Source organism: Salvelinus fontinalis, chromosome 32 (genome assembly GCF_029448725.1).
Source record: "Salvelinus fontinalis isolate EN_2023a chromosome 32, ASM2944872v1, whole genome shotgun sequence".
In the NCBI taxonomy this organism is placed as follows: Eukaryota; Metazoa; Chordata; class Actinopteri; order Salmoniformes; family Salmonidae; genus Salvelinus; species Salvelinus fontinalis.
In genome coordinates this window covers 17,154,613-17,178,108 of record NC_074696.1, presented here as the reverse complement: position 1 = coordinate 17,178,108, position 23,496 = coordinate 17,154,613, and the positions used below count along the sequence as shown (strand labels likewise).

At 42.6% G+C, this 23,496-nt stretch overlaps 1 protein-coding gene and 1 pseudogene across 5 annotated transcripts in view; one reads left to right on the top strand and one right to left on the bottom strand.

The window, feature by feature from the left end:
• Nucleotides 1–9,020, bottom strand: part of LOC129830523 (elongator complex protein 2-like) — a 48,179-nt pseudogene extending 39,159 nt beyond the window's left edge.
• Nucleotides 9,021–14,754: 5,734 nt separating this feature from the next.
• LOC129830811 (alpha-catulin-like) overlaps nucleotides 14,755–23,496 on the top strand; it is a 115,265-nt gene continuing 106,523 nt past the window's right edge. For 4 of the 5 annotated variants that reach the window (XM_055893561.1, XM_055893563.1, XM_055893562.1 and 1 more), the window contains exon 1: nucleotides 14,755–15,149. In XM_055893561.1, the coding sequence (XP_055749536.1) occupies nucleotides 15,054–15,149 (96 nt within the window). In that variant the 5' untranslated portion in view covers nucleotides 14,755–15,053. The remainder of the gene's footprint in view (nucleotides 15,150–23,496) is intronic. The other variant, XM_055893560.1, reaches the window with a different exon arrangement.

Sequence of the window (23,496 nt, the reverse complement as noted above, 5' to 3'; positions counted from 1 at the left end):
TGTGCACTAATGAATACGACCCAACATAATAGCCTTGATAAAAACTAACTAATGGCTGCAACCTGGTTCAGGTTATCAGTCAACCTACCAGGGTAGTTACAAACAGGAATTAAATCATCAACATGTATTGATCGCATCTTTACTAATGCTGCAGAAATTCCATCGGATGTAGTGATCATAATACAGTATCTATATCTAGGAGAACCAAAATTCCATCTAGTGTATAAGAGGTCCAACAATACGTTTTGTAGGGATTCCTGTTGTTGATGTAGAGAATATTTGTTGGTCTGTGGTGTGTAATGAGGAGCAACCAGACACTGCACTTGACACATTTATGAAATTGCTTATCCCAGTTAGTGCTAGAGGCATCACTACAGATCGGGATTCGATCCCGGGCTGTGTCACAGCTGGCCCAAGACCGGTAGACACATGAGGTGGCGCACAATTGGCCCAGCATCGTCTGGGTTAGGGGAGGGTTTGGCCGGTTGGACTATACTTGTCCCATCGCGCTCTAAAGACTCCTTGTGGTGGGCCGGGCGCATGCATGCTGACACGGTCGCCAGTTGTACAGTGTTTCCTCTGACACATTGGTGCGGCTGACTTCCCGGGTTAAGCGAGCAGTGTGTCAAGAAGCAGTGCTGCTGGACGGGGTTGTGTTTCGGAGGACGCATGGCTCTAGACCTTCGCCTCTCCCAAGTCCGTACGGGAGTTGCAGTGATGGGACAAGACTGTAACTACCAATTATATCACGAAAATAGTAGAAAAAATAAATAATAATAATGCTAATAATAATACATCCCCGTGGATTGATGAGGAATGGAAAAATTGTATGGTTGAGAGGGATGTGGAAAAAGGAATGACAAATAAGTCTGGCTGCACAACAGACTGGCAAACATACTGCAAATTGAGAAATCATTTGACTAAACTGAATAAAAATAAGAAACTACACAATGAAACAAAGATAAATGAAATAAATAATCATAGTAAAAAGCTATTTGCCATATCTTCAATCTAAGCCTACTAGAAAGTGTGTGCCCTCAGGCCTGGAAAGAAGCAAAAGTAATGCCTCTAACCAAGAATAGTAAAGCCCCCTTTACTGGCTCAAATAGCCGACCAAAGAGACTGTTACCAACCCTTAGTAAACATTGACAAGATACAATGCTATTTTACTGTAAACAAATTGAAAACAGATTTTCAGCATGCTTATAGGGAAGGACATTCAACAATCACAGCACTTACACAAATGCCTGATGATTGGCTGGAAGAAATTGATGACAAAAAGATTGTGAGGGCTGTTTTGTTAGACTTCAGTGTGGCTTTTGACATTATCGAGCATAGTCTGCTGCTGGAAAAATGTATGTATTATGGCTTTCCACCCCTTGCTATAGTGTGGATAAAGAGTTACCTGTCTAACAGAACACAGAGGATGTTCTTTAGTGGAAGCCTCTCGAACATTATCCAGGAATTCCCCAGGGCAGCGGTTTAGGCCCCTTACTTTTTTCAATCTTTAAATCTTTAAATCTTCTGTCTCTATGTATGCGGCTGACTCAACACTATACACGTCAATTACTACAGCTACTACAGCGACTGCAACACTTAACAAATAACTGCAGTTAGTTTCAGAATGGGTGGCAAAGAATAAGTTAGTCCTAAATATTTAAAAAACTAAAAGCATTTTATTTGGACAAATCATTCACTAAACCCTAAACCTCAACTAAATCTTGTAATGAATAAATGTGGAAATTGAGCAAGTTGAGGAGATTAAAGGAGACTAAGATTGGTAGAAGTATGTCCATAGTAAAGTGCTACTCTGTCTTCTTGACAATACTGCCCACAAGGCAGGTCCTACAGGCGCTATTGTCGCACCTGGGCTACTTCAGTCGTGTGATCAGGTGCCACAAAGAGGGAGTTAGGAAAATTGTAATTGGCTCAGAACAGGGCAGCGTGCCTGGCCCTTAAATGTACACGGAGAGCTAACATGAATGATATAAACTCAGCAAAAAAAGAAACGTCCTCTCACTGTCAACTGCGTTTATTTTCAGCAAACTTAACATGATTAACAAGATTAAACAACTGAAACATAAACTGAAGAAGTTCCACAGACATGTGACTAACAAAAATGGAATAATGTGTCCCTGAACAAAGGGGTCAAAATCAAAAGTAACAGTCAGTATCTGGTGTGGCCACCAGCTGCATTAAAACTTTTTATGGCTGAGATCCCGTTAACGGGATTGATATGACAACAGCCAGTGAAAGTGCATGGCGCCAAATTCAAACAACAGAAATCTCATAATTAAAATTCCTCAAGCATACAAGTATTTCACACCATTTTAAAGATACATTTCTTGTTAATCCCACCACAGTGTCCGATTTCAAATATGCTTTTCGGCGAAAGCACCACAAACGATAATGTTAGGTCAGAGCCAAGTCACAGAAAAACACAGCCATTTTTCCAGCCAAAGAGAGGAGTCACAAAAATCAGAAAGAGATAGAATTAATCACTAACCTTTGATGATCTTCATCAGATGACACTCATAGGACTTCATGTTACACAATACATGTATGTTTTGTTCGATAAAGTTCATATTTATATAAAAAAATCTCAGTGTACATTGGCGCGTTATGTTCAGTAGTCCCAAAAACATCCTGTGATTTTGCAGAGAGCCACATCAATTTACAGAAATAGTCATTATAAATGTTGATGAAAATACAAGTGTTATACATGGAACTTTAGATACACTTCTCCTTAATGCAACCGCTGTGTCAGATTTCAAAAAAGCTTTACGGAAAAAGCAAACGTTACAATAATCTGAGTACGGCGCTCAGAGCCCAAACAAGACAAAAAGATATCCGCCATATTGTGCAGTCAACAGAAGTCAGAAATAACATTATAAACATTCACTTACCTTGGATGATCTTCATCAGAATGCACTCCCAGGAATCCCAGTTCCACAATAAATGTTGTTTTGTTCAATAATGTCCATCATTTATGTCCAAATAACTCCGTTTTGTTTGCGCGTTCAGTACACAATCTAAACTCACGACGCGCAGGTCCAGGCAAAAGTTCAGACAAAAAGTAATATTACAGTCCGTAGAAACATGTCAAACTAAGTATAGAATCAATCTTTAGGATGTTTTTAACATAAATCTTCAATAATGTTCCAACCGGAGAACTCCTTTGTCTTCAGAAATGCGATGGAACAGAGCTCGCTCTCACGTGAGCGCGCATGGTCAGCACATGTTCAGCTCATGGCAGACCTTACTCAATCCCCTCTCATTCGGCCCCACTTCACAGTAGAAGCATGAAACAAGGTTCTAAAGACTGTTGACATCTAGTGGAAGCCTTAAGAAGTGCAACATGACCAATATCCCACTGTATCTTCAATAGGGAATGAGTTGAATAACGACCAACCTCAGATTATTCACTTCCTGGTTGGATTTGTTTCTCAGGTTTTTGCCTGCCAAATGAGTTCTGTTATACTCACAGACATTATTCAAACAGTTTTTGAAACTTCAGTGTTTTCTTGCAGTGTTGGGGTTTTAGGCTGGGTTTCTGTACAGCACTTTGAGATAACAGCTGATGCAAAAAGGGCTATATAAATACATTTGATTTGATGTTTTATATTTTTCTTTTATCTGTAATATAAGTGTCTTAATGTGTTTGGACCCCAGGAAGAATAGCTGCTGCCTTGGCAACAGCTAATGGGGATCCCTAATAAAATACTAAATACAAATACCTTAATCCAATCCTGGTTTCACGACACAGTGGAAACCACAGCGGTAACAATAGGCCATTACAATGATTTCAGACAATCCTGAAGTGATGACTCATTACATTCTGTGACTCAAATGATCAGACTGTTCCCTCTGTGTTTCTACTACCACAGCATGCCAGCAGATGTCAGGGTAGGTGGAGAATTCAGCACAGATGAACTCAAAAATGCCCCATTTGCTACAGGGTGAAGTTTCCCTTGTAAACAAACACACTGCCTGCATCTCAGAGCAGGAATCAAGGAACACTTATAGTCCTTTTTTAACGCAGGGTTTTATAGATCTGGGGTGAAGTTTCCCTTAGGTCAAGATCTAGGATCAGCTCCCCCTCAACCATTAGTGAGGAAAATGCTAAACTGACCCAAGATCAGCATTTAGAGGCAACTCACCCTACTTAGGTAGAAATAACCCACTTCAGGTGAACATTGTGGTTTGTGTAGCCTTATCATATTGAGATAAGAGTACTTGAGAGTACTACTGAAGTTACAAAATACAAATCAACATAGCTGGGTGGCCTATGGGCAATGTTCCCGCTGAACTGCACACGTGCACGACCTCGCACCTCCTCCAGGACTGCGACGCAGAAGAAATGCCAGGCAGCACAAAGATGCACGAGATTGAACTTCACCTAGTTCGCCCCATTAGTTTGCACTGTATAGATCAACATTTTTTCTGTGATCGAATCAACATTATATCATTATTATTATATATTATATACATTATAACATTATATATATCAAACAAAACAAAACAAATCTAACTTTGCAAGATTGAGTCTGTGATTTTGTTGTAGGCAGAGCCAGAGCACAACGGAGTAGAATTCTATTGGCGGGGTAGCCCATGAGCCGTCTTTCAATCACCCGCGAGTGTATGTGCACAGAGCTGCGAGTGATATTATTTGCTAGTTAGCGAGTAATTAGCTCAGTTACAGATAAGAATAGTTCAGCAATGCGGAGTTACTGCTTCCTACAAGAGCAAAAAACATGTAGGCTACATTTCAATCTGTCTTTGAAATGCCATTTGGGTAAAAATCTTAAGTCCTAATTAAAAGTGCGGTGTTGAATATGCAAATAAGCCAACAGGCAAAGGGGTAGTCTACATTGTATAATTCTCTGTATGGTAATAATTAATTTCATTTTGTAAAGTGGTTTCTTGCATCATACAACACAATGCAATTTACAGTCCATGATTTTGCAGACCAAGTAAAAAATCATTAATTCATGTCAAGCCCTTAATGTAAAAATGTTTTTAAAAGTCTCATGCAATGTAGCCTGCATTGAACACCACATATAGGCTACTGTAGGCTATATCACAGAAATCAAAAGCTATTTCCATGTGGGAAAATTATGGGATTTGCTCCATTGGATTTGTTGGTAAGCCTACATTATGCTTGAATAGCCACAATAGCCAATTGGCTTCTGTCTAAAACTGTAAGGAAACAGCCTGAGTGTTCACTGTAAACACGCCAGAAGTTGAACAAAATTCTCAAAACGTTTCCGCTCACAAGACCTAAATTTGCTCAGTGCCCCAAAAATGTAGAGGGAACATTGCCTATGGGCCCTGATCAAAAGTAGTGCACTATATAGAGGAATAGGGGATCAATGATCTGATTGCCTTATCTGTCCTAAAGAGTTCCTTGTCTGAGCCAGAACGCCCCATGGGGCAGGAGCCTCCTGTTTCTATAGTGTGGGGCAGCTTGATGTACTGTAGAAGACAAGTACACCGCCTGGACAGGACACTAGTCTATTGCTGGGACAAATAAGCATCTCTTACCTTTACTCCCAGTGTAGAGCCAAAGTTTGACAGTGGAGACAAGCTGTGGAGGCGATGAGCAGCCAGGTGCTATTGTTGTCCAGGTGGATGGCATCCACAGCACACACTGGCCCAGTGTGTCCAACACACTTTACACACTGGTTAAACTGGGGCAGAGAGCGCAAACAACAAATATGCATCTCGGAAAGTATTCAGACCCCTTGATATTTTCACATTTTGTTATGTTACAGTCTTATTCAAAAATTGATTAAATGTCCTCATTAATCTACACGCAATACCCCATAATGACAAAGCAAAATTAGATTTTTTATAAATGTTTGCTAATTTATTACAAATACAAAAACAGAAATACCTTATCTACATAAGTATTCAGACCCTTTGCTATGAGACTTGAAATTGTAGCTCAGGTGCATCCTGTTTCCATTGATCATCCTTTGGATGTTTCTACAACTTAATTAGAGTCCACCTGTGGTAAATCAACTGATTGGACATGATTTGCAAAGGCACACCACTGTCTATATAAGGACCCACAGTTGACAGTGCATGTCAGAGCAAAAACTAAGCCATGAGGTGGATGGAATTGTCTGTAGAGCGCTGAGACAGGATTGTGTTGAGGCACAGATCTAGGGAAGGGTACCAAAACATTTCTGCAGAATTGAAGGTCATGGAACACAGGGGCCTCCATCAATCTTAAATGGAAGAAGTTTGGAACCACCTAGACTCTTCCTAGAGCTGGATGCCCGGCAAACTAAGCAATCGGGGGAGAAAGGCCTTGGTCAGGGAGGTTATCAAGCACCCGATGGTCACTCTGCCCAAGCTCCAGAGTTTCTCTGTGGAGATGGGAGAACCTTTCAGAAGGACAATCATCTCTGCAGCACTCCACCAATCAGGCCTTTATGGTAGAGTGACCAGACGGAAGCCACTACTCAGTAAAAAGGCACATGACAGCCCGCTTGGAGTTTGCCAAAAGGACTCTCTGGTCTGATGAAACCAAGACCGAACTCTTTGGCCTGAATGCCAAGCGTCACATCTGGAGGAAACCTGGCACCATGCCTACAGTGAAGCATGGTGGTGGCAGCATCATGCTGTGGGGATGTTTTTCAGCGGTATGGACTGGGTGATTAATTAAGGATCGAAGGAAAGATGAACGGAGCCAAGTACAGAGCGATCCTTGACGAAAACCTGCTCCAGAGCACTCATGACCTCAGACTGGGGAGAAGGTTCACCTTCCAACAGGACAACAACCGTAAGCACACAGCCAAGACAACGCAGGAGTGGCTTCGGGACAAGTTTCTGAACATCCTTGAGTGGCCCAGCTAGAGCCCAGACTTGAACCCGATCGAACAGAGATCTGCAGAGAAGAATGGGAGAAACTTCCCAAATACATGTGTGCAAAGCTTGTAGCGTCATACCCAAGAAGACTCAAGGTTATAATCGCTGCCAAAGGTGCTTTAACAAAGTACTGAGTAAAGGGTCTGAATACTTATGTAAATGTGATATCAGTTTTTATTTTTCTAAAGTTGCTCAAAAAAATAAACCTGTTTTTGCTTTGTCATTATGGGGTATTGTGTGTAGATTGATGAAGTGCCAATCGGATGAGCCCAATTCCTGCTTCTAGTAGTGTTAACACACCTTCCCATCTAGGGCCTCCCACACAATCAGTAGACTGTCAGACCCTCCTGACACCAGGTGAGTTTCTGTACCATCATCAGGGAGGAAGACAGCCAACTGCAACTGGCAGAAACAGTCTACCAAAGCATTGGATGAAACATATCAATATATATTATCAGCATATCAAAGCATTGGATGAAGCATGCAGGTAGCTATTCACCACAGTCCTCTCTGTGGACCCATTGGACTGTGTTCACCCTCCCAGATGTCCATTCAGGACAGCAACAACACCTTTCTCGTGTAAAGATGACTGTCACAGCAAATATGCCTTATACCCAAGGACTCCAAGCAGCTGTCAACATTGACAAGACTGATGATGTAGTGACACGAGTACATTTAAATTGTGAAATATATATATTACCTTTGGGTCATAGAGAGCGGCGTAATTACATGTTATACATGTAATGACCACACCACGACCCCATGAAAGAACATTTTGGGTTCGATTAGCACAACATGCGACATTGCATGTTTCTATTATGTGCGCTGCCATTCTGAATTCTACCCCGCAGCAGAGTTACCGTAAATACGGGTATACATGGCAATTAATTCTACAAACATTCTGCTCACAGAGCTTAATGGGTCAAATGAAGTTGAACACACTCTGGAAAACGGTATATTTTTGTTTCACAAGACTGCAATTTAAGGGGACAGTTGCTTGAATTTTATTGGTGGCATTGTTACCTTTACAATAAAACATTACACACGCTTCATCGTAGCCTACATAATCTCGAACAATCTCTAAACTCTTCTAATTGCGTTATTGGGTAGAATCCACTAGGTGGTGCAATAGACTCATTGTGGGCCTTGCGCAGAAAAAGCCCCAGTTTCAATCTTCGACATACAGTTCTTCTTATTAATGGGACTTGCGAAGCAAACCTCTTTGAAGTACTTCTAATGGGACATGTAAAGCTAAATCTTCAACATACTAAGAGGCTACCCATCATTCAGGGCTTGTTTTGGGCCTCCCTGTTGAGCAAAGAAAATCCTGTTTTGCATGTTATTTTGGCATTAATACTTGTCACATATCAGTTTGCAAACATTCACAAGGCCACAGGGACAGACAGATTACCAGGAAGTGTACTCAGAGCATGTGCTGACTCCCTGACGCAGTCTATAATGCCTACATGTTTCAAGCCGACCACCATAGTCCCTGTGCCCAAGATTGCCAAGGTAACCGGCCTAAATGACTACCGCCTCATAACACTCACATCTCTGACTACGGCCTAAAACCCTGGACACACTCCAATTCACATACCTCCCCAACAGATCCACAGGAATATATAGTATGAGTTAAACAGACATCGTGTTTCCTCTCCCTCACTCTTAGGTGTTCATTTCAGTCAGTCTGTCCATTTCGTGATGGTAAATCCCTATTCAAATATATTGGGGGTGGTGCTAAGCTGACATATGGAATTGTTTTAAGATGGTCATACTATGGATCATTTAGCTATTCGATTTGGAATTTTAGGACCCCTTTAGATATCCCAAAAATATGTAAAGAAATTATTTGATAAAATATTTATTTTGGCCTTTACTACAAAAGCTAATAGAAATGCATTGAATAACACATTTGTAAATAACAAAAAGGAAAGTGAAAAAATGTATCATAAGAAACAAGGTTTTGAAGTGTCTTTCCTAAATCTAGGAGATTTATTTTACGCACATTTTTGGGTGTAGGCACGAAACTACCTTCATACTTCCATTCTTTTTTTTTAGCCTGTACCGGTTACCTTCAGCCGAGTCCTGTGACACTTGTGGGGGTCGTCGAGCAAAACGTTATCGTGAGAGTCTCCCCTTTCCATGGAGTGGTCATAATAGTTTGTAGGTCAAACCGTTCTGACACTACAGATGTTTTCATAAGAAGACCGATTTTCGGGATGTTTCATTGTCTGACAAACATGGCTCTAGCTCTGCCACCTTTCACCGCAGATGTGGAAGTGCGACAGTGCCGTATGCGGCGGATTGAGACATATCCAATGCATAACAGATATCTCTATCTTAAACTGACAGATTTTTTGTTGTTATGTAGCTTACATTGACGCACCTGTGCATTTCAGAGAAAATGTTGCAGTTTTAAAGCTAATTTCCTGCAATTCTACACATTTTGCAATGGGGCAGAGATAAACATGTGCTGTTTTATAGCTCATCTCATGCCATTCTATACATTTTGCCATGAGGATGAGAGGACATTTTGCAGTTTTAAAGGTAATTTCCTGCTGCTCTATATATTTTGCCATGAGGCTGAGAGAAAATGTTGCAGTTTAACTAACTGTCCAGTGAAAATCTCACATTGAGAATATCATCTTCTGTTAACTCATACCTAACTAATGTTGTTGACTCATTCCATACTTGCATTTGTGGCCAAAGCAGAAGTTGTATTTTTTTTTTAAACACTTCAATCCCACCTCAAAAAGACTGTTTAAAAATGCTTGATATGATTCAATCCTTCTGAGCAGGATGAGATGGCCATTCAGCGGTCTAGTCACATTAATACGTTTAATGCCCACACTATTCTGTTGTTAGGGTACGCCCACTCTATTCCAACACAGAAAAGCTGCTTTTTAACATACTTAATTACCATTTTTATGTAGAAATCTGGAAACACCGGACAGTTACTTTAAAGGTTGACTTTGGGCAAAAACGCGAAAATTACAGCTTTAAACTGTAGAACTGATCAATGCACGTCCTACTAGGTCATAATACATTTTAAAAAATTACGAATAAGATAATTGGCTACAGAAGTGCCATTTCTTACCGATCTCTACAGCTTCCGTCCAAAAACAAGTCCTGTGAAATTACAACACATACTGGAGGAGGTACTGGCTAGCTATAAGTAGCTATCTTAGCTAACAAACTAACTACTTCAGTCACGGCGCGCATGACCAGAATGTCACATCGATGAACCACCAAAGGGCACAACCCCATTTCTGTTTGAAAATTGAGAAAGAGGACGACAGTTTTTAGTGCCCAAAGTTGACCGTTGAAGCTAATGTCTTGCAATTTTACACATTTTGCCATTGAAAATGACGTGTTCATAAGCACATTTATGTTGTGTGTTTTTTTACAGCTGCAATATGTAACTTTTTGGGCGACGCGACAAAATTCACATAGAAATATGTGTTTATAGATCTGTCATTCTCGTTAAAAGCTAGTGTAAATCTGTTCTATATGCACTATTTCTATGCTTCCCATTCTTAAGTTTCATTGTTGCATCTTTCAGTTTCGTACACCAGCTTCAAACAGCTGAAAATGAAATATCTTTGGTTACAGATAATATATTTCACAGCTGTTTATATGGTACAATGATTATCTACACTATACTTGCTTATTTTTTCACATAAACTGAAATTAGGCGAACTATTAGAATTTTAGCAACCAGGAAAAGGCTGAGCGATTTCTGCATAGTGCATCTTTAAAGCGAATGATTGGGTGGGACAAATCAACCTGTTCCGTGGCAATTTCGCCATGTGTGGTATGGCCTATTCACAACTCTAGTCCAGTACTAGCAGTAAGTAGTAACTCTCCCATGCTATTTCCCACAGCCACGAACTACGGCACCCGCCATTCTGAAGGCTTTGTTGTGCTTGCTCTCTGATGTAAGTCACAAACACATTCTGCATCAGAAATGATCAACTCATTATCTCTCCCAGCACCGGACAGATTGGTGAGCAGGTCCAGCTAATCACTATGTTTAGCGGAGGTCAACTCCCTTGCATTCACAAGGAAGACGCAACCCCTGAAGTGTGTGTGTAATGTTATCCCCACCTGCATGCATCAGCTTGCAGAGCAGACAGACGATCTGTAGTTTAAGGTGCAGGATAAAGAGAGAGAGGCTCGGAGAGTATTAATGAGCGTGTGTGGGATTTAAATGTCCATAATTATGTCACGACAGGGGAAATACTATAACAAAACATGGCAGCAAGATTACTGGCAGCCGCCTCTGTGTCACTTTCTGCAGCCTGTTTTTGTTTACAGGCAATTAAATGATCCTAGCCCCTGAGGGCCTCTCTCTGGCAGGCTGGCCAGCAGTGGCATAGGCATATTGAGCATATGGCACTGGCAGTCACAATCACTGATGTCCAGAAGGAGCATCAGCTTGCACCTGTGGTCTCAAATGCAAGGTCAAAGGGGTTTAATGGTAGAGGTAAGGGAATCTTTCCACCATGCCCTTTCTGAAGGTGAAAGTATCCACTCTCTGGAAGCAGAAAAACAACTATGTTTTTATCATTTATAGTTATCGCATGGCCCGTCCGGTGTCATTAGCTGAAAACCCGAATGCCTCTGGAACGCAAAAGACATTGGTGTTACAGGAAATGCTATATGAAATCTGTTGTACATTTCTTGAACTTAAATTCTATAACTCTATTTCAGAAAATATACATTATGACACCATTACTTATTTTTAGGGAAAACTACCACTCAAACTTTGTTGGTGGATTATTGGAATCATCATATGCCGCCCATGAACCCAATATGCCTGAGAAAATACTTCAAAATCCCACTGCAAATCATCCTTTAATCTGCATATCCCAGGGAAATGACTGAGTATGCAGCTTATTCCACGTTTCACTGTGCACAAAATCACCCTCAATTCATGATCTTTACATTCAGCTCAGCAGTTCTGTTCCCAAGAGCCACACAGCCAAGAGGAAAGATACAGAGAGTGAAATAGCAGTCAGTGTTTCTGCAGAGTATAATAACTTCAGAGGCAGCTGTAAGCAAGACAATCACACATTGCCTAGACATGCTAGGACAGTGTGGATACGCTTACACAAAAAAAAAATGATTTTTGAGTCGGATTGTTTTCCTCAGAAGATATGTCTGACAAACAATAAAAACAGGGCCTCCGGAGTGGCACAGCGGTCTAAGGCACTGCATTGCGGTGCTTGAGGCGTCACTACAGACCCAGGTTTGATCCCAGGCTGTGTCACAGCCTGCGGTCACCGGGAGACCCATGAGGCGGCACACAATTGGCCCAGCGTCGTCCAGGTTAGGGGAGGGTTTGGCCATCCGCTGACTTCGGTCACCAGCTGGACAGTTTTTCCTCATATTGGTGCGGCTGGCTTCCGGGTTAAGCGAGCAGTGTGTCAAGAAGCAGTGCGGCTTGGCAGGTTCGTGTTTCGCAGGACGCATGCCTCTCGATCTTTGCCTCTCCCGAGTCCGTAGGGGAGTTGCATAGATGGGACAAGACTGTAACTAATAATTGGATATCACAAAAAAGGGGTAAAAGTAAAAAAAATATATACTGTACTAGTCAAAAGTTTGGACACACCTACTCACACACCTACTCATGGTTTTTCATTATTTGTACTATTTCCAACATTGTAGAATAATAGTGAAGACATCAAACTATGAAATAACACATATGGAATCATGTAGTAACCAAAAAAGTGTCTTGATGACAGCTTCATGAGGTAGTCACCTGGAATGCATCTCAATTAACAGGTGTCCCTTGTTGAAAGTTCATTTGTGGAATTTCTTTCCTTCTTAATGTGTTTGAGCCAATCAGTTGTGTTGTGACAAGGTAAGGGTGGTATACAGAAGATAACCCTATTTGGTAAAAGACAAAGTCCATATTATGGCAAGAACATCTCCTTAGAGAGCTGCTCCCGGGTGGCGCAGTGGTCTAAGACACTGTATCTCAGTGCCCAAAGCGTCACTACAGACCTTGGTTTTATTCCAGGCTGTATCAAAACCGTCCGTGATTGGGAGTCCCATAGGGTGGCGCACAATTGGCCCAGCGTCATCCGGGTTAGGGTTTGGCCAGGGTAGGCCTTCATTGTAAATAAGAATTTGTTCTTAACTAACTTTCCTTGTTAAATAATGCTTAAAAAATAAATAATAATAAGCAAAGAGAAACTACAGTTTATCCTTACTTTAAGAAATTAAGGTCAGTCTATCTGGCAAATTTCAAGAACTTTGAAAGTTTCTTCAAGTGCAGTTGCAAAAACCATCACGCTCTATGATGAAACTGCCTCTCATGAGGACCGCTACAGAAAGGAAGACCCAGAGTTACCTCTGCTGCAGGGGATAAGTTCATTAGAGTTACCAGCCTCAGAAATCCCAGCCCAAATAAATGCTTCACAGAGTTCAAGTAACAGACACATCTCAACATCAACTTTCAGAGGAGACTGCGTGAATCAGTCCTTCATGGTCGAATTGCTGCAAAGAAACTACTACTAAAGGACACCAATAATAAGAAGAGACTTGCTTGGGTCAAGAAACATGGGTAATGGACAATAGACCGGTGGAAATGTGTCCTTTTGTCTGATGAGTCCAAATTTGAGATTTTTGGCTCCAACCGCTTTGTCTTTGTGAGACACAGAGTAGGTGAGCGGATGATCTCCACATGTGTGGTTCCCACCGTGAAGCATGGAGGAGGAGGTGTGATGGTGTAGGGGTGCTTTGCTGGTGACACTGTCTGCAATTTATTTAGAATTCAAGGCACACTTAACCAGCATGGCTATCACAGCATTCTGCAGCGATACGCCATCCCATCTGGTTTGTGCTTAGTGGGACTATCATTTGTTTTCCAACAGGACAATGACACAAAACACACCTCCAGGCTTTGGGGCTATTTGACCAAGGAGAGTGATGGAATGCTGCATCAGATGACCTGGCCTCCACAATCACCGACCTCAACCCAATTGAGATGGTTTGGGATGAGTTGGGCCGCAGAGTGAAGGAAAAGCAGCCAACATGTGCTCATCATATGTGGGAACTCCTTCAAGACTGTTTGAAAAGCATTCCTCATGAAGCTGGTTGAGAGAATGTCAAAAGTGTGCAAAGCTGTCATCAAGGCTAAGGGTGGCTACTTTGAAGAATCTCTAATATAAAATAGATTTTGATTTGTTTACCACTTTTTTGGTTACTACATGATTCCATATGTGTTATTTCATAGTTTTGATGTCTTCACTGTTATTCTACAATGTAGAAAATAGTACAAATTAAGAAAAACCCTTGAATGAGTACGTTTTTGTTGTTGACTGCTACTCTCTCTCTCTCTCTCTCTCTCTCTCTCTCTCTCTCTCTCTCTCTCTCTCTCTCTCTATATATATATATATATATATATATATATATATATATATATATATATATATAGTCTATAAGGCTGCCAATCACCAAAGAGATGGCTAACACCCAACATCAAAGATTCACATTCCTGCAAACACCTTGTTACATACATGTATTCATTCTTCCAATAAGCTTGAGCAAACGCCTGCTATGAAGTTAACATGTGAATTGAGAAGGTACAGAAAGAGCTGTCTTCGATGCTTGTCCCGTAAAACTGTCCGGGTGAGAGTCATGGAATATTACATCAAATAGTCAAGGGTTACTACCATGTCATAACAAAACACTGGGGTGGGCTAAAGGCTATGCGGACAATAAACCATGTTGTGCGAGTTTAAGACAAACTGAAATTAGCTCTGTAAATAAGAGACGTCCATCCATGTCCTCAGTGTGCTCTCTCAATCGATCGTTACAACCTTTGTGTGTGTGTGTGTGTGTGTGTGTGTATGTGCGTGCCTGTCAGTTCCTACTCGTACGGCTATAGTCCTGGATAGCCAACCCACTCTCTCTAGCTAGTTGCTGCAGACTCCTCTGCCTGTCGTAGTTGAGTAAACTACATAGACATTAGCGGGCGCACAGAATGCAGCACAGCCGAACACGAGTGGATTAAAACGGCATGCTTCTTTAGAGTCAGTCAGACGACCGTGTAACTAGCGGAATAAACTCCAAATACTTTCACATTAGTTTACGCTAATTTACTGAAACGTTAAGCCAGGTAGCGGGTACCCAGTAGTGCATTGTGTAATAAAGCGAGATCGGTTGGAATGGCTTCATCTCCTTGCAGCAGTGTTAACTTTGATTCCGGACTGGAAATCAAAACTCGGTCGGTGGAACAAACACTTATCCCATTGGTCTCGCAGGTGAGTTGTTGTGCGCCAGAACAAGCCGAGTTAAACTTTGTCCATGAACATTCTTAAAGGACGAATTGTTATTTTGCTTCATTTACCAAGCTAACGCAGTGTGGTGTGGATTGAAGGAGAGACTGCATTGCACTTTCACTCTCAAGTCGTCGATTGTTTAAACTGTTCAGACATGTCTGTAAATGTGAAAGTTTGATAGAGGTGGTTGAATGACGGTGCATTGTAATAACTGCGTTGTTCCCGTTTGTTTACGTGGAGGCCGCCGCATGTTCATGTTGTTGAGAAGTTTTGCCCTTACGAAAAAAGATTGCAGTCAGAGTGCAGTATAACGGCAGTACACTGCAGTATAACTGCATTTAGAGTGCAGTATAACTGCAGTATGCTGCAAATACTGCGTCCAAAATAACCATTTTTGTTACTGTAGTAATTTTGCAGTGTAACTGCAGTTAGAGTGTAGTATTCTGTAATTACTGCAATTACTGCGTTCAAAATACCACAGTTGACTGCAGTTACTGCACTTTTACTGCAGTTTCAAAATTGCAATATTTTTTTAAGGGTGGAATTTGTACCCAGTGAAATATCCAACTGTTGTAAAGGCTCCACATGTTTTAAATATATGGTCTAATTATATTGTGAAAGTCTCAAATTATTTAATTGCATAGGGCCCAACTTGGGAAAGAATGTGGGGACATGATCACTGTTTCAAAGGGTGGCCTACTAAAGCTACAATGTGTCATTTGCTCATTGATTAACTATTGTTGAAACTGTTTATTTTCAGTACATTTCATGTATCAAATTGTCTGTGAACATTTCTCCTTGTTTCTTCCCCTTCTAATTAGTGCACAACAGGGCTGACCCCAAAATGTAGAAGAAAAGTTACAAATAGCCTATATTCTTAGAATTTATGTAAACTTTTCTCCCCTCACTAGATGCTGAGAATATTATGGTGACTAGCCTATATCTATTGCCATGCAAGATTGCAGAGAAAGTTTCTCTGAATATCAATAGTTTTAGCCAGTTTGCCCCAGCAATCTGACTTCCAGAACAGAGTTGACCCCACCCCCTCTAATTACTTTGACATACTTGTTTTGTTTTTTCATCAGTAACTCTAATTTGGCATACCAACCATTCTTCAAAGTCTTAGATTAATGGGGGTTCATCACATAACAAAAAGTACCTGCTCTTCTGCAGTTTAAAATCATAGGCTATTACAGTTCTATAGATTAAGCTATAAGCAATGTATGTCTATTATCCCCATTGAGAAATAGGATCTGTCCAGCTCAGATAAACAACATAATCAGATTTTCACAAATAGCTCCTGTTTCAGCATGTGTAAAACTAACCCATTATGCTCTTGTGTGACCTCTAGGCTGATTTCCAATTCCAGCAAGTCACATGGCCAGATTGCATTGCATCACATCAATGGGGAGAATGAGAGAGAGAGAGAGAATCACATAAATGCTAATGTGTTCTTGTTTAAGAGGTAGTGGCTATTGGAGAAGGTTCAGAGAGACATGTAATATCTACTGTTGTGTCTCTATTCATCTACAGTGGAAAGAGAGGCAGTGGGGCACCTCTCCAATGAGGGTTTACAGAGTCCCAGACAATACAGTGGTGAGAGAGGTCTCTGTCCAGGACCCTTCCCCCTCAGAGGTGTGTCAAAGCCTGGGTCCTCCCTCTATTGGCACTGGCTCATTTGAAAGATAAGGCCACTAGTGTGGTCCTTATGGATACCCCTCTCAAGAGGATAGCTGCATGATGTAGGTCTAGGATACTCTGGTCATTCTAATGCATTCATTTAGCACTGGGCTGTGTGCTTTTTAATTCCATGTATCTGAAGTGAAGAAGCAGGTTGTACATGCTTTAGTTTATTGATGAAATGAGCTGTAAAATCAATGTTTCTGCCTTTCTCAAGGAAAGCTGAAAATGCCTTCTCTAGCTTAACCTTTTCATACCAACTCATTTGAAAAACTAGCAAGAGTTGTTATTGTGTCATTCATGCACTTTGCACAGCCAACTTACTGAATGTACGGCTACAGTGCTGCAAAATCAAGCTGTAAGGTCTGTTTCAAGTTTCCTATATTCTCTCCGGCGGTGAGGAAGATCATCGTGTGTGGGCGTGCTATAATGACATTCACAATCTTGCTGTTTTAGATGTAACAAAAGCGTCAAGGACAAAATGTTTGCTCAACAATGACATTTTCTCTCCCCTTGTAAGAATCCCCATAGCAACCGTTTGCGACGCAGATAATCTCTGCTAACTGTTTTCTCCATATTTGTTGTTTTTGTTAAAGTCATGATGTCATTGGGGATTATCATGCAACCAGACAGTGTTGTTGATGCAATGTAAATGTAATACACAAGTTTCCCTGCAGTGAGAGGCTTCTGTTGTGTAGAGGGCAGAAGTAGATTGTGAGGGACTGGCTACATTGTGTGGTTTCTCCTTTGGGAGTGGGGTTGGGGGGTTGGAGAAGGGGGTTCTGGATGATTATCTGACTGCCTGCATTGTGTGGGCTCTCCTTTGGGACTGGGGTGGTTAGAGGGGGGGGTGGTGGATGAAAAGTCTGTGTCACTGAGAAAAATCCTGGGAAGATTATTCTGGTGCAGATTCCACCCCTGTCTGTACACTGTGACATTGATCTTCTCACAGCCTCTGTTCTGTTATCAGCTCTACTCCCATCAGCATGTAATCTCAGGGCTAGTAGCTGGAAGGGAGATGCACTGCTGGGCTTGCTCACGACAGCACACCTCTACAACCACAGAATGAAATGGAACACTTTTATACACGCTCAGAACAATATAATATAGAACATTGCCATATTGTGTCTCTATGGCTACAATATTCTATCTCTATGGTCCCGCACCATGTATGCACACACAAGGTTACAACAACCTGCCAATCTGTTTGTCTGCCCGCCTGGCTGTCTGTTTGTCTACCTGTTTGTCTGCCCGTCTGGCTATCTGTTTGTCTGCCCGCCTGGCTATCTGTTTGTCTGTCCGCCTGGCTATCTGTTTGTCTACCTGTTTGTCTGCCCGTCTGGCTATCTGTTTGTCTGCCCGCCTGGCTATCTGTTTGTCTGCCCGCCTGGCTATCTGTTTGTCTGCCCGTCTGGCTATCTGTTTGTCTGCCCGCCTGGCTATCTGTTTGTCTGTCCGCCTGGCTATCTGTTTGTCTACCTGTTTGTCTGCCCGTCTGGCTATCTGTTTGTCTGCCCGCCTGGCTATCTGTTTGTCTGCCCGCCTGGCTATCTGTTTGTCTGCCCGTCTGGCTATCTGTTTGTCTGCCCGCCTGGCTATCTGTTTGTCTACCTGTTTGTCTGCCCGTCTGGCTATCTGTTTGTCTGCCCGTCTGGCTATCTGTTTGTCTACCTGTTTGTCTGCCCGTCTGGCTATCTGTTTGTCTGCCCGCCTGGCTATCTGTTTGTCTGCCCGCCTGGCTATCTGTTTGTCTACCTGTTTGTCTGCCCGTCTGGCTATCTGTTTGTCTGCCCGTCTGGCTATCTGTTTGTCTACCTGTTTGTCTGCCCGTCTGGCTACCTGTTTGTCTGCCCGTCTGGCTATCTGTTTGTCTACCTGTTTGTCTGCCCGTCTGGCTACCTGTTTGTCTGCCCGTCTGGCTATCTGTTTGTCTGCCCGTCTGGCTATCTGTTTGTCTACCTGTTTGTCTGCCCGTCTGGCTATCTGTTTGTCTGCCCGTCTGGCTATCTGTTTGTCTACCTGTTTGTCTGCCCGTCTGGCTATCTGTTTGTCTGCCCGTCTGGCTATCTGTTTGTCTATCTGTTTGTCTGCCCGTCTGGCTATCTGTTTGTCTACCTGTTTGTCTGCCCGTCTGGCTATCTGTTTGTCTGCCCGTCTGGCTATCTGTTTGTCTACCTGTTTGTCTGCCCGTCTGGCTACCTGTTTGTCTGCCCGTCTGGCTATCTGTTTGTCTGCCCGTCTGGCTATCTGTTTGTCTGCCCGTCTGGCTATCTGTTTGTCTGCCCGTCTGGCTATCTGTTTGTCTACCTGTTTGTCTGCCCGTCTGGCTATCTGTTTGTCTGCCCGCCTGGCTATCTGTTTGTCTACCTGTTTGTCTGCCCGTCTGGCTATCTGTTTGTCTGCCCGCCTGGCTATCTGTTTGTCTACCTGTTTGTCTGCCCGTCTGGCTATCTGTTTGTCTGCCCGTCTGGCTATCTGTTTGTCTGCCCGCCTGGCTATCTGTTTGTCTGCCCGTCTGGCTATCTGTTTGTCTGCCCGTCTGGCTATCTGTTTGTCTGCCCGTCTGGCTATCTGTTTGTCTACCTGTTTGTCTGCCTCTTTTGGCTATCTGTTTGTCTGCCCGCCTGGCTATCTGTTTGTCTGTCCGCCTGGCTATCTGTTTGTCTGTCCGTCTGGCTTTCTGTTTGTCTGCCCGTCTGGATATCTGTTTGTCTACCTGTTTGTCTGCCTGTCTGGCTATCTGTTTGTCTACCTGTTTGTCTGTCCGTCTGGCTATCTGTTTGTCTACCTGTTTGTCTGCCCGTCTGGCTATCTGTTTTTCTACCTGTTTGTCTGCCAGTCTGGCTATCTGTTTGTCTGCCCGTCTGGCTATCTGTTTGTCTGCCCGCCTGGCTATCTGTTTGTCTGCCCGTCTGGCTATCTGTTTGTCTGCCCGCCTGGCTATCTGTTTGTCTGCCCGTCTGGCTATCTGTTTGTCTACCTGTTTGTCTGCCTCTTTTGGCTATCTGTTTGTCTGCCCGCCTGGCTATCTGTTTGTCTACCTGTTTGTCTGCCAGTCTGGCTATCTGTTTGTCTGCCCGTCTGGCTATCTGTTTGTCTGCCCGTGTGGCTATCTGTTTGTCTGCCCGTCTGGCTATCTGTTTGTCTACCTGTTTGTCTGCCCGTCTGGCTATCTGTTTGTCTACCTGTTTGTCTGTCCGTCTGGCTATCTTTTTGTCTGCCCGTGTGGCTATCTGTTTGTCTGCCCGTCTGGCTATCTGTTTGTCTGTCCGTGTGGCTATCTGTTTGTCTGCCCGCCTGGCTATCTGTTTGTCTACCTGTTTGTCTGCCCGTCTGGCTATCTTTTTGTCTGCCCGTCTGGCTATCTGTTTGTCTACCTGTTTGTCTGCCCGTCTGGCTATCTGTTTGTCTACCTGTTTGTCTGCCTGTCTGGCTATCTGTTTGTCTACCTGTTTGTCTGCCCGTCTGGCTATCTGTTTGTCTACCTGTTTGTCTGCCCGTCTGGCTATCTGTTTGTCTGCCCGTCTGGCTATCTGTTTGTCTACCTGTTTGTCTGCCCGTCTGGCTATCTGTTTGTCTGCCCGTCTGGCTATCTGTTTGTCTACCTGTTTGTCTGCCCGTCTGGCTATCTGTTTGTCTACCTGTTTGTCTGCCCGTCTGGCTATCTGTTTGTCTACCTGTTTGTCTGCCCGTCTGGCTATCTGTTTGTCTGCCCGTCTGGCTATCTGTTTGTCTGCCCGTCTGGCTATCTGTTTGTCTGCCCGTCTGGCTATCTGTTTGTCTGCCCGTCTGGCTATCTGCTTGTCTGCCCGTCTGGCTATCTGTTTGTCTACCTGTTTGTCTGCCCGTCTGGCTATCTGTTTGTCTGCCCGTCTGGCTATCTGTTTGTCTGCCCGTCTGGCTATCTGTTTGTCTGCCCGTCTGGCTATCTGTTTGTCTGCCCGTCTGGCTATCTGTTTGTCTGCCCGTCTGGCTATCTGCTTGTCTGCCCGTCTGGCTATCTGTTTGTCTGCCCGTCTGGCTATCTGTTTGTCTACCTGTTTGTCTGCCCGTCTGGCTATCTGTTTGTCTGCCCGTCTGGCTATCTGTTTGTCTGCCCGTCTGGCTATCTGTTTGTCTGCCCGTCTGGCTATCTGTTTGTCTGCCCGTCTGGCTATCTGTTTGTCTGCCCGTCTGGCTATCTGCTTGTCTGCCCGTCTGGCTATCTGTTTGTCTGCCCGTCTGGCTATCTGTTTGTCTGCCCGTCTGGCTATCTGTTTGTCTGCCCGTCTGGCTATCTGTTTGTCTGTTTGCTTACCGTTTGTTTACCTGCCTGCCTGTCTGTGTCACGCCCTGACCATAGTGATCTTTTTTATGTCTCTATTTTGGTTTGGTCAGGGCGTGAGTTGGGGTGGGTATTCTATGTTCTATGTTGTGTATTTCTTCGTGTTTGGCCGGGTGTGGTTCTCAATCAGAGGCAGCTGTCTATCTACCATAATTAGGTATCCCTTTTTTCCACCTGTCTTTGTGGGAAGTTGACTTTGTTTAGGGCACATAGCCTTTAGATTCATGGTTTGTTTTTGTGGTGTTTATTGTTTTGTTCGGCGTCTTTTATTATTAAAGAGAAAATATACGCTGACCACACTGCACCTTGGTCCTCTCCTTTCAACAGCCGTGACAATCTGTTTGTCTACCTGCCTGTCTGTCCGACCGTCCACCTGTCTTTTTGCACCCTCCGTCACTGTGGCCACTCTCAGGACCTGGTCAAAACTAAGAAGACCTTTTTGTGTGTTTCAACAGTATTTCTCTCATATCTATGCAATGACAGATTTGTTTTGTAGGTAACATTTTTTTTTATTCCGATGGCGTATTGAATGAATGGTGGTGAATATCCTATCTCTGATAGAGGGGCCTAATTCACTTGTCATCATACACAGCACAGGGAGCAAAGGAAAGCAAAATTAATGTGTCTAGGGCAGACCCCATTTAGTCGACTGGTCGATTGTTTGGTCGATAGGCTGTTGGTCGACCAAGATTTCTTTAATCGAGCAGTAGCCACATTTGTTTTTACAAATCATGGTGTACAAGACACCTGTCTGGTTGGTGCCTGTCTGAGTGGACTGATCCATTGTGGAGGCCGTGGGGATGCACAGTCCATCACTCTAAAACATGTGCTACTGAAATTGTATATGGTTATATTATGTAACAGCAATGGTGTAACACAAATAAAAATAATATTATTTTACAACAAATGTGCTTTCTCCAGCGTTGGATAGTGGTCGCTGTCCGCGGTTCTGAAACACATCACTGCGCTGTTGAATTGGCTTATTTTCCTAGACCATGTTGCTATGTGCATAATAGAAAAGGTAACCAGCATACTGTTGTTGAGAACAATGTGGTGGTTGCAGCAGATCTCCATTTTTTATTTTTATTATTACTTTTATTATTATTATCATCATTAGTAGGTTTATTATAGCAGCCTTGTATCACCACCATCGAGCTGTAGGCCTAAGAGCGCTTCCTGTTTAGTCTTAATACTGTAACTTACTTTTGCCTTTATTTTAATACTTACAGTATATAGGCTACTGTATCAATCAATCATTTATTTTTTTCATGTCATCACACATCATACGAGTCATTCATGATGTGAAATGCATTCAAGCATTTTAGTTTGAACATAAAATAAAGCGACCATTGAATAATTAGCGTAAACAATAAATAGGCCTAAACCATTCCATTTCGGAAATTGCATTCACGAAGGAATGCGACTTTACAAAAAAAAAAAAACTTTACAACAAGACTCCCTGGTACACTTCTAATTTATCTAGTGTTGTCTACATTGTTCCAAACGGTCAGAAAAAGTAGATTGTATTCTAACAGAACCTGTTCGTCACACATAGGCCTAATATGCACGCAACGCTTGCTCCTTACCTTGTTTTTCTTGAGCTCCAGTATTTTCCACAACTAGTCAAATTTATTCCACATATCTGACTTTCCCTTTACCACCTGAGCAACCAGTAAACATTCCCTTTTCGAGTTTATTTGTCACATCCTCTGCATTGATTTTGCTGTCATGTGTTACAATGTACCAATTTATTGATGTGATTATGATATGCTATAGGTAAGGCCCTATTGATCACATGCATGTGATGCATACATGTCACATAAAGAGAGAAAGCATTGAGGGTAGGGCTGGGCGATAAATCAATATCAGTAATTTTCGAGGTAATTACTTCCCTCAATAACAATATAAAAACGTTTAGATAAATTTTCGATAATGTCGATATAGAATAATAAGGTCCATTTCACCTCTGTGACGCAGCAGGAACGTGCAGAGAAGTGGCAATATGCACGTGGGGAGGTATACGCCCACTAAAAAACACTATTAACCACGAAAAATGTGTGATGTAGGTGAAAACAGTGGCAGTGATAGCCATGGAGAAGGAGCAGCTTCCAACAAAGACATGATTGATGAAAAGGGTTCAACTGTTTCAGTAATTTGGAAGTGGTTTGGCTTTTTGTAGTCCGACAAAGAGCAGAGCAAGGTTCAGTGCAAATTGTGTCGTAAACAGGTGGCTACCAAGTCTGGTAATACGACAAACCTGTTTCACCATCTGAAGATAAATCACTCATGCAGAAAGTTTGAGTTTGCGCCATGGTATTGATAAAG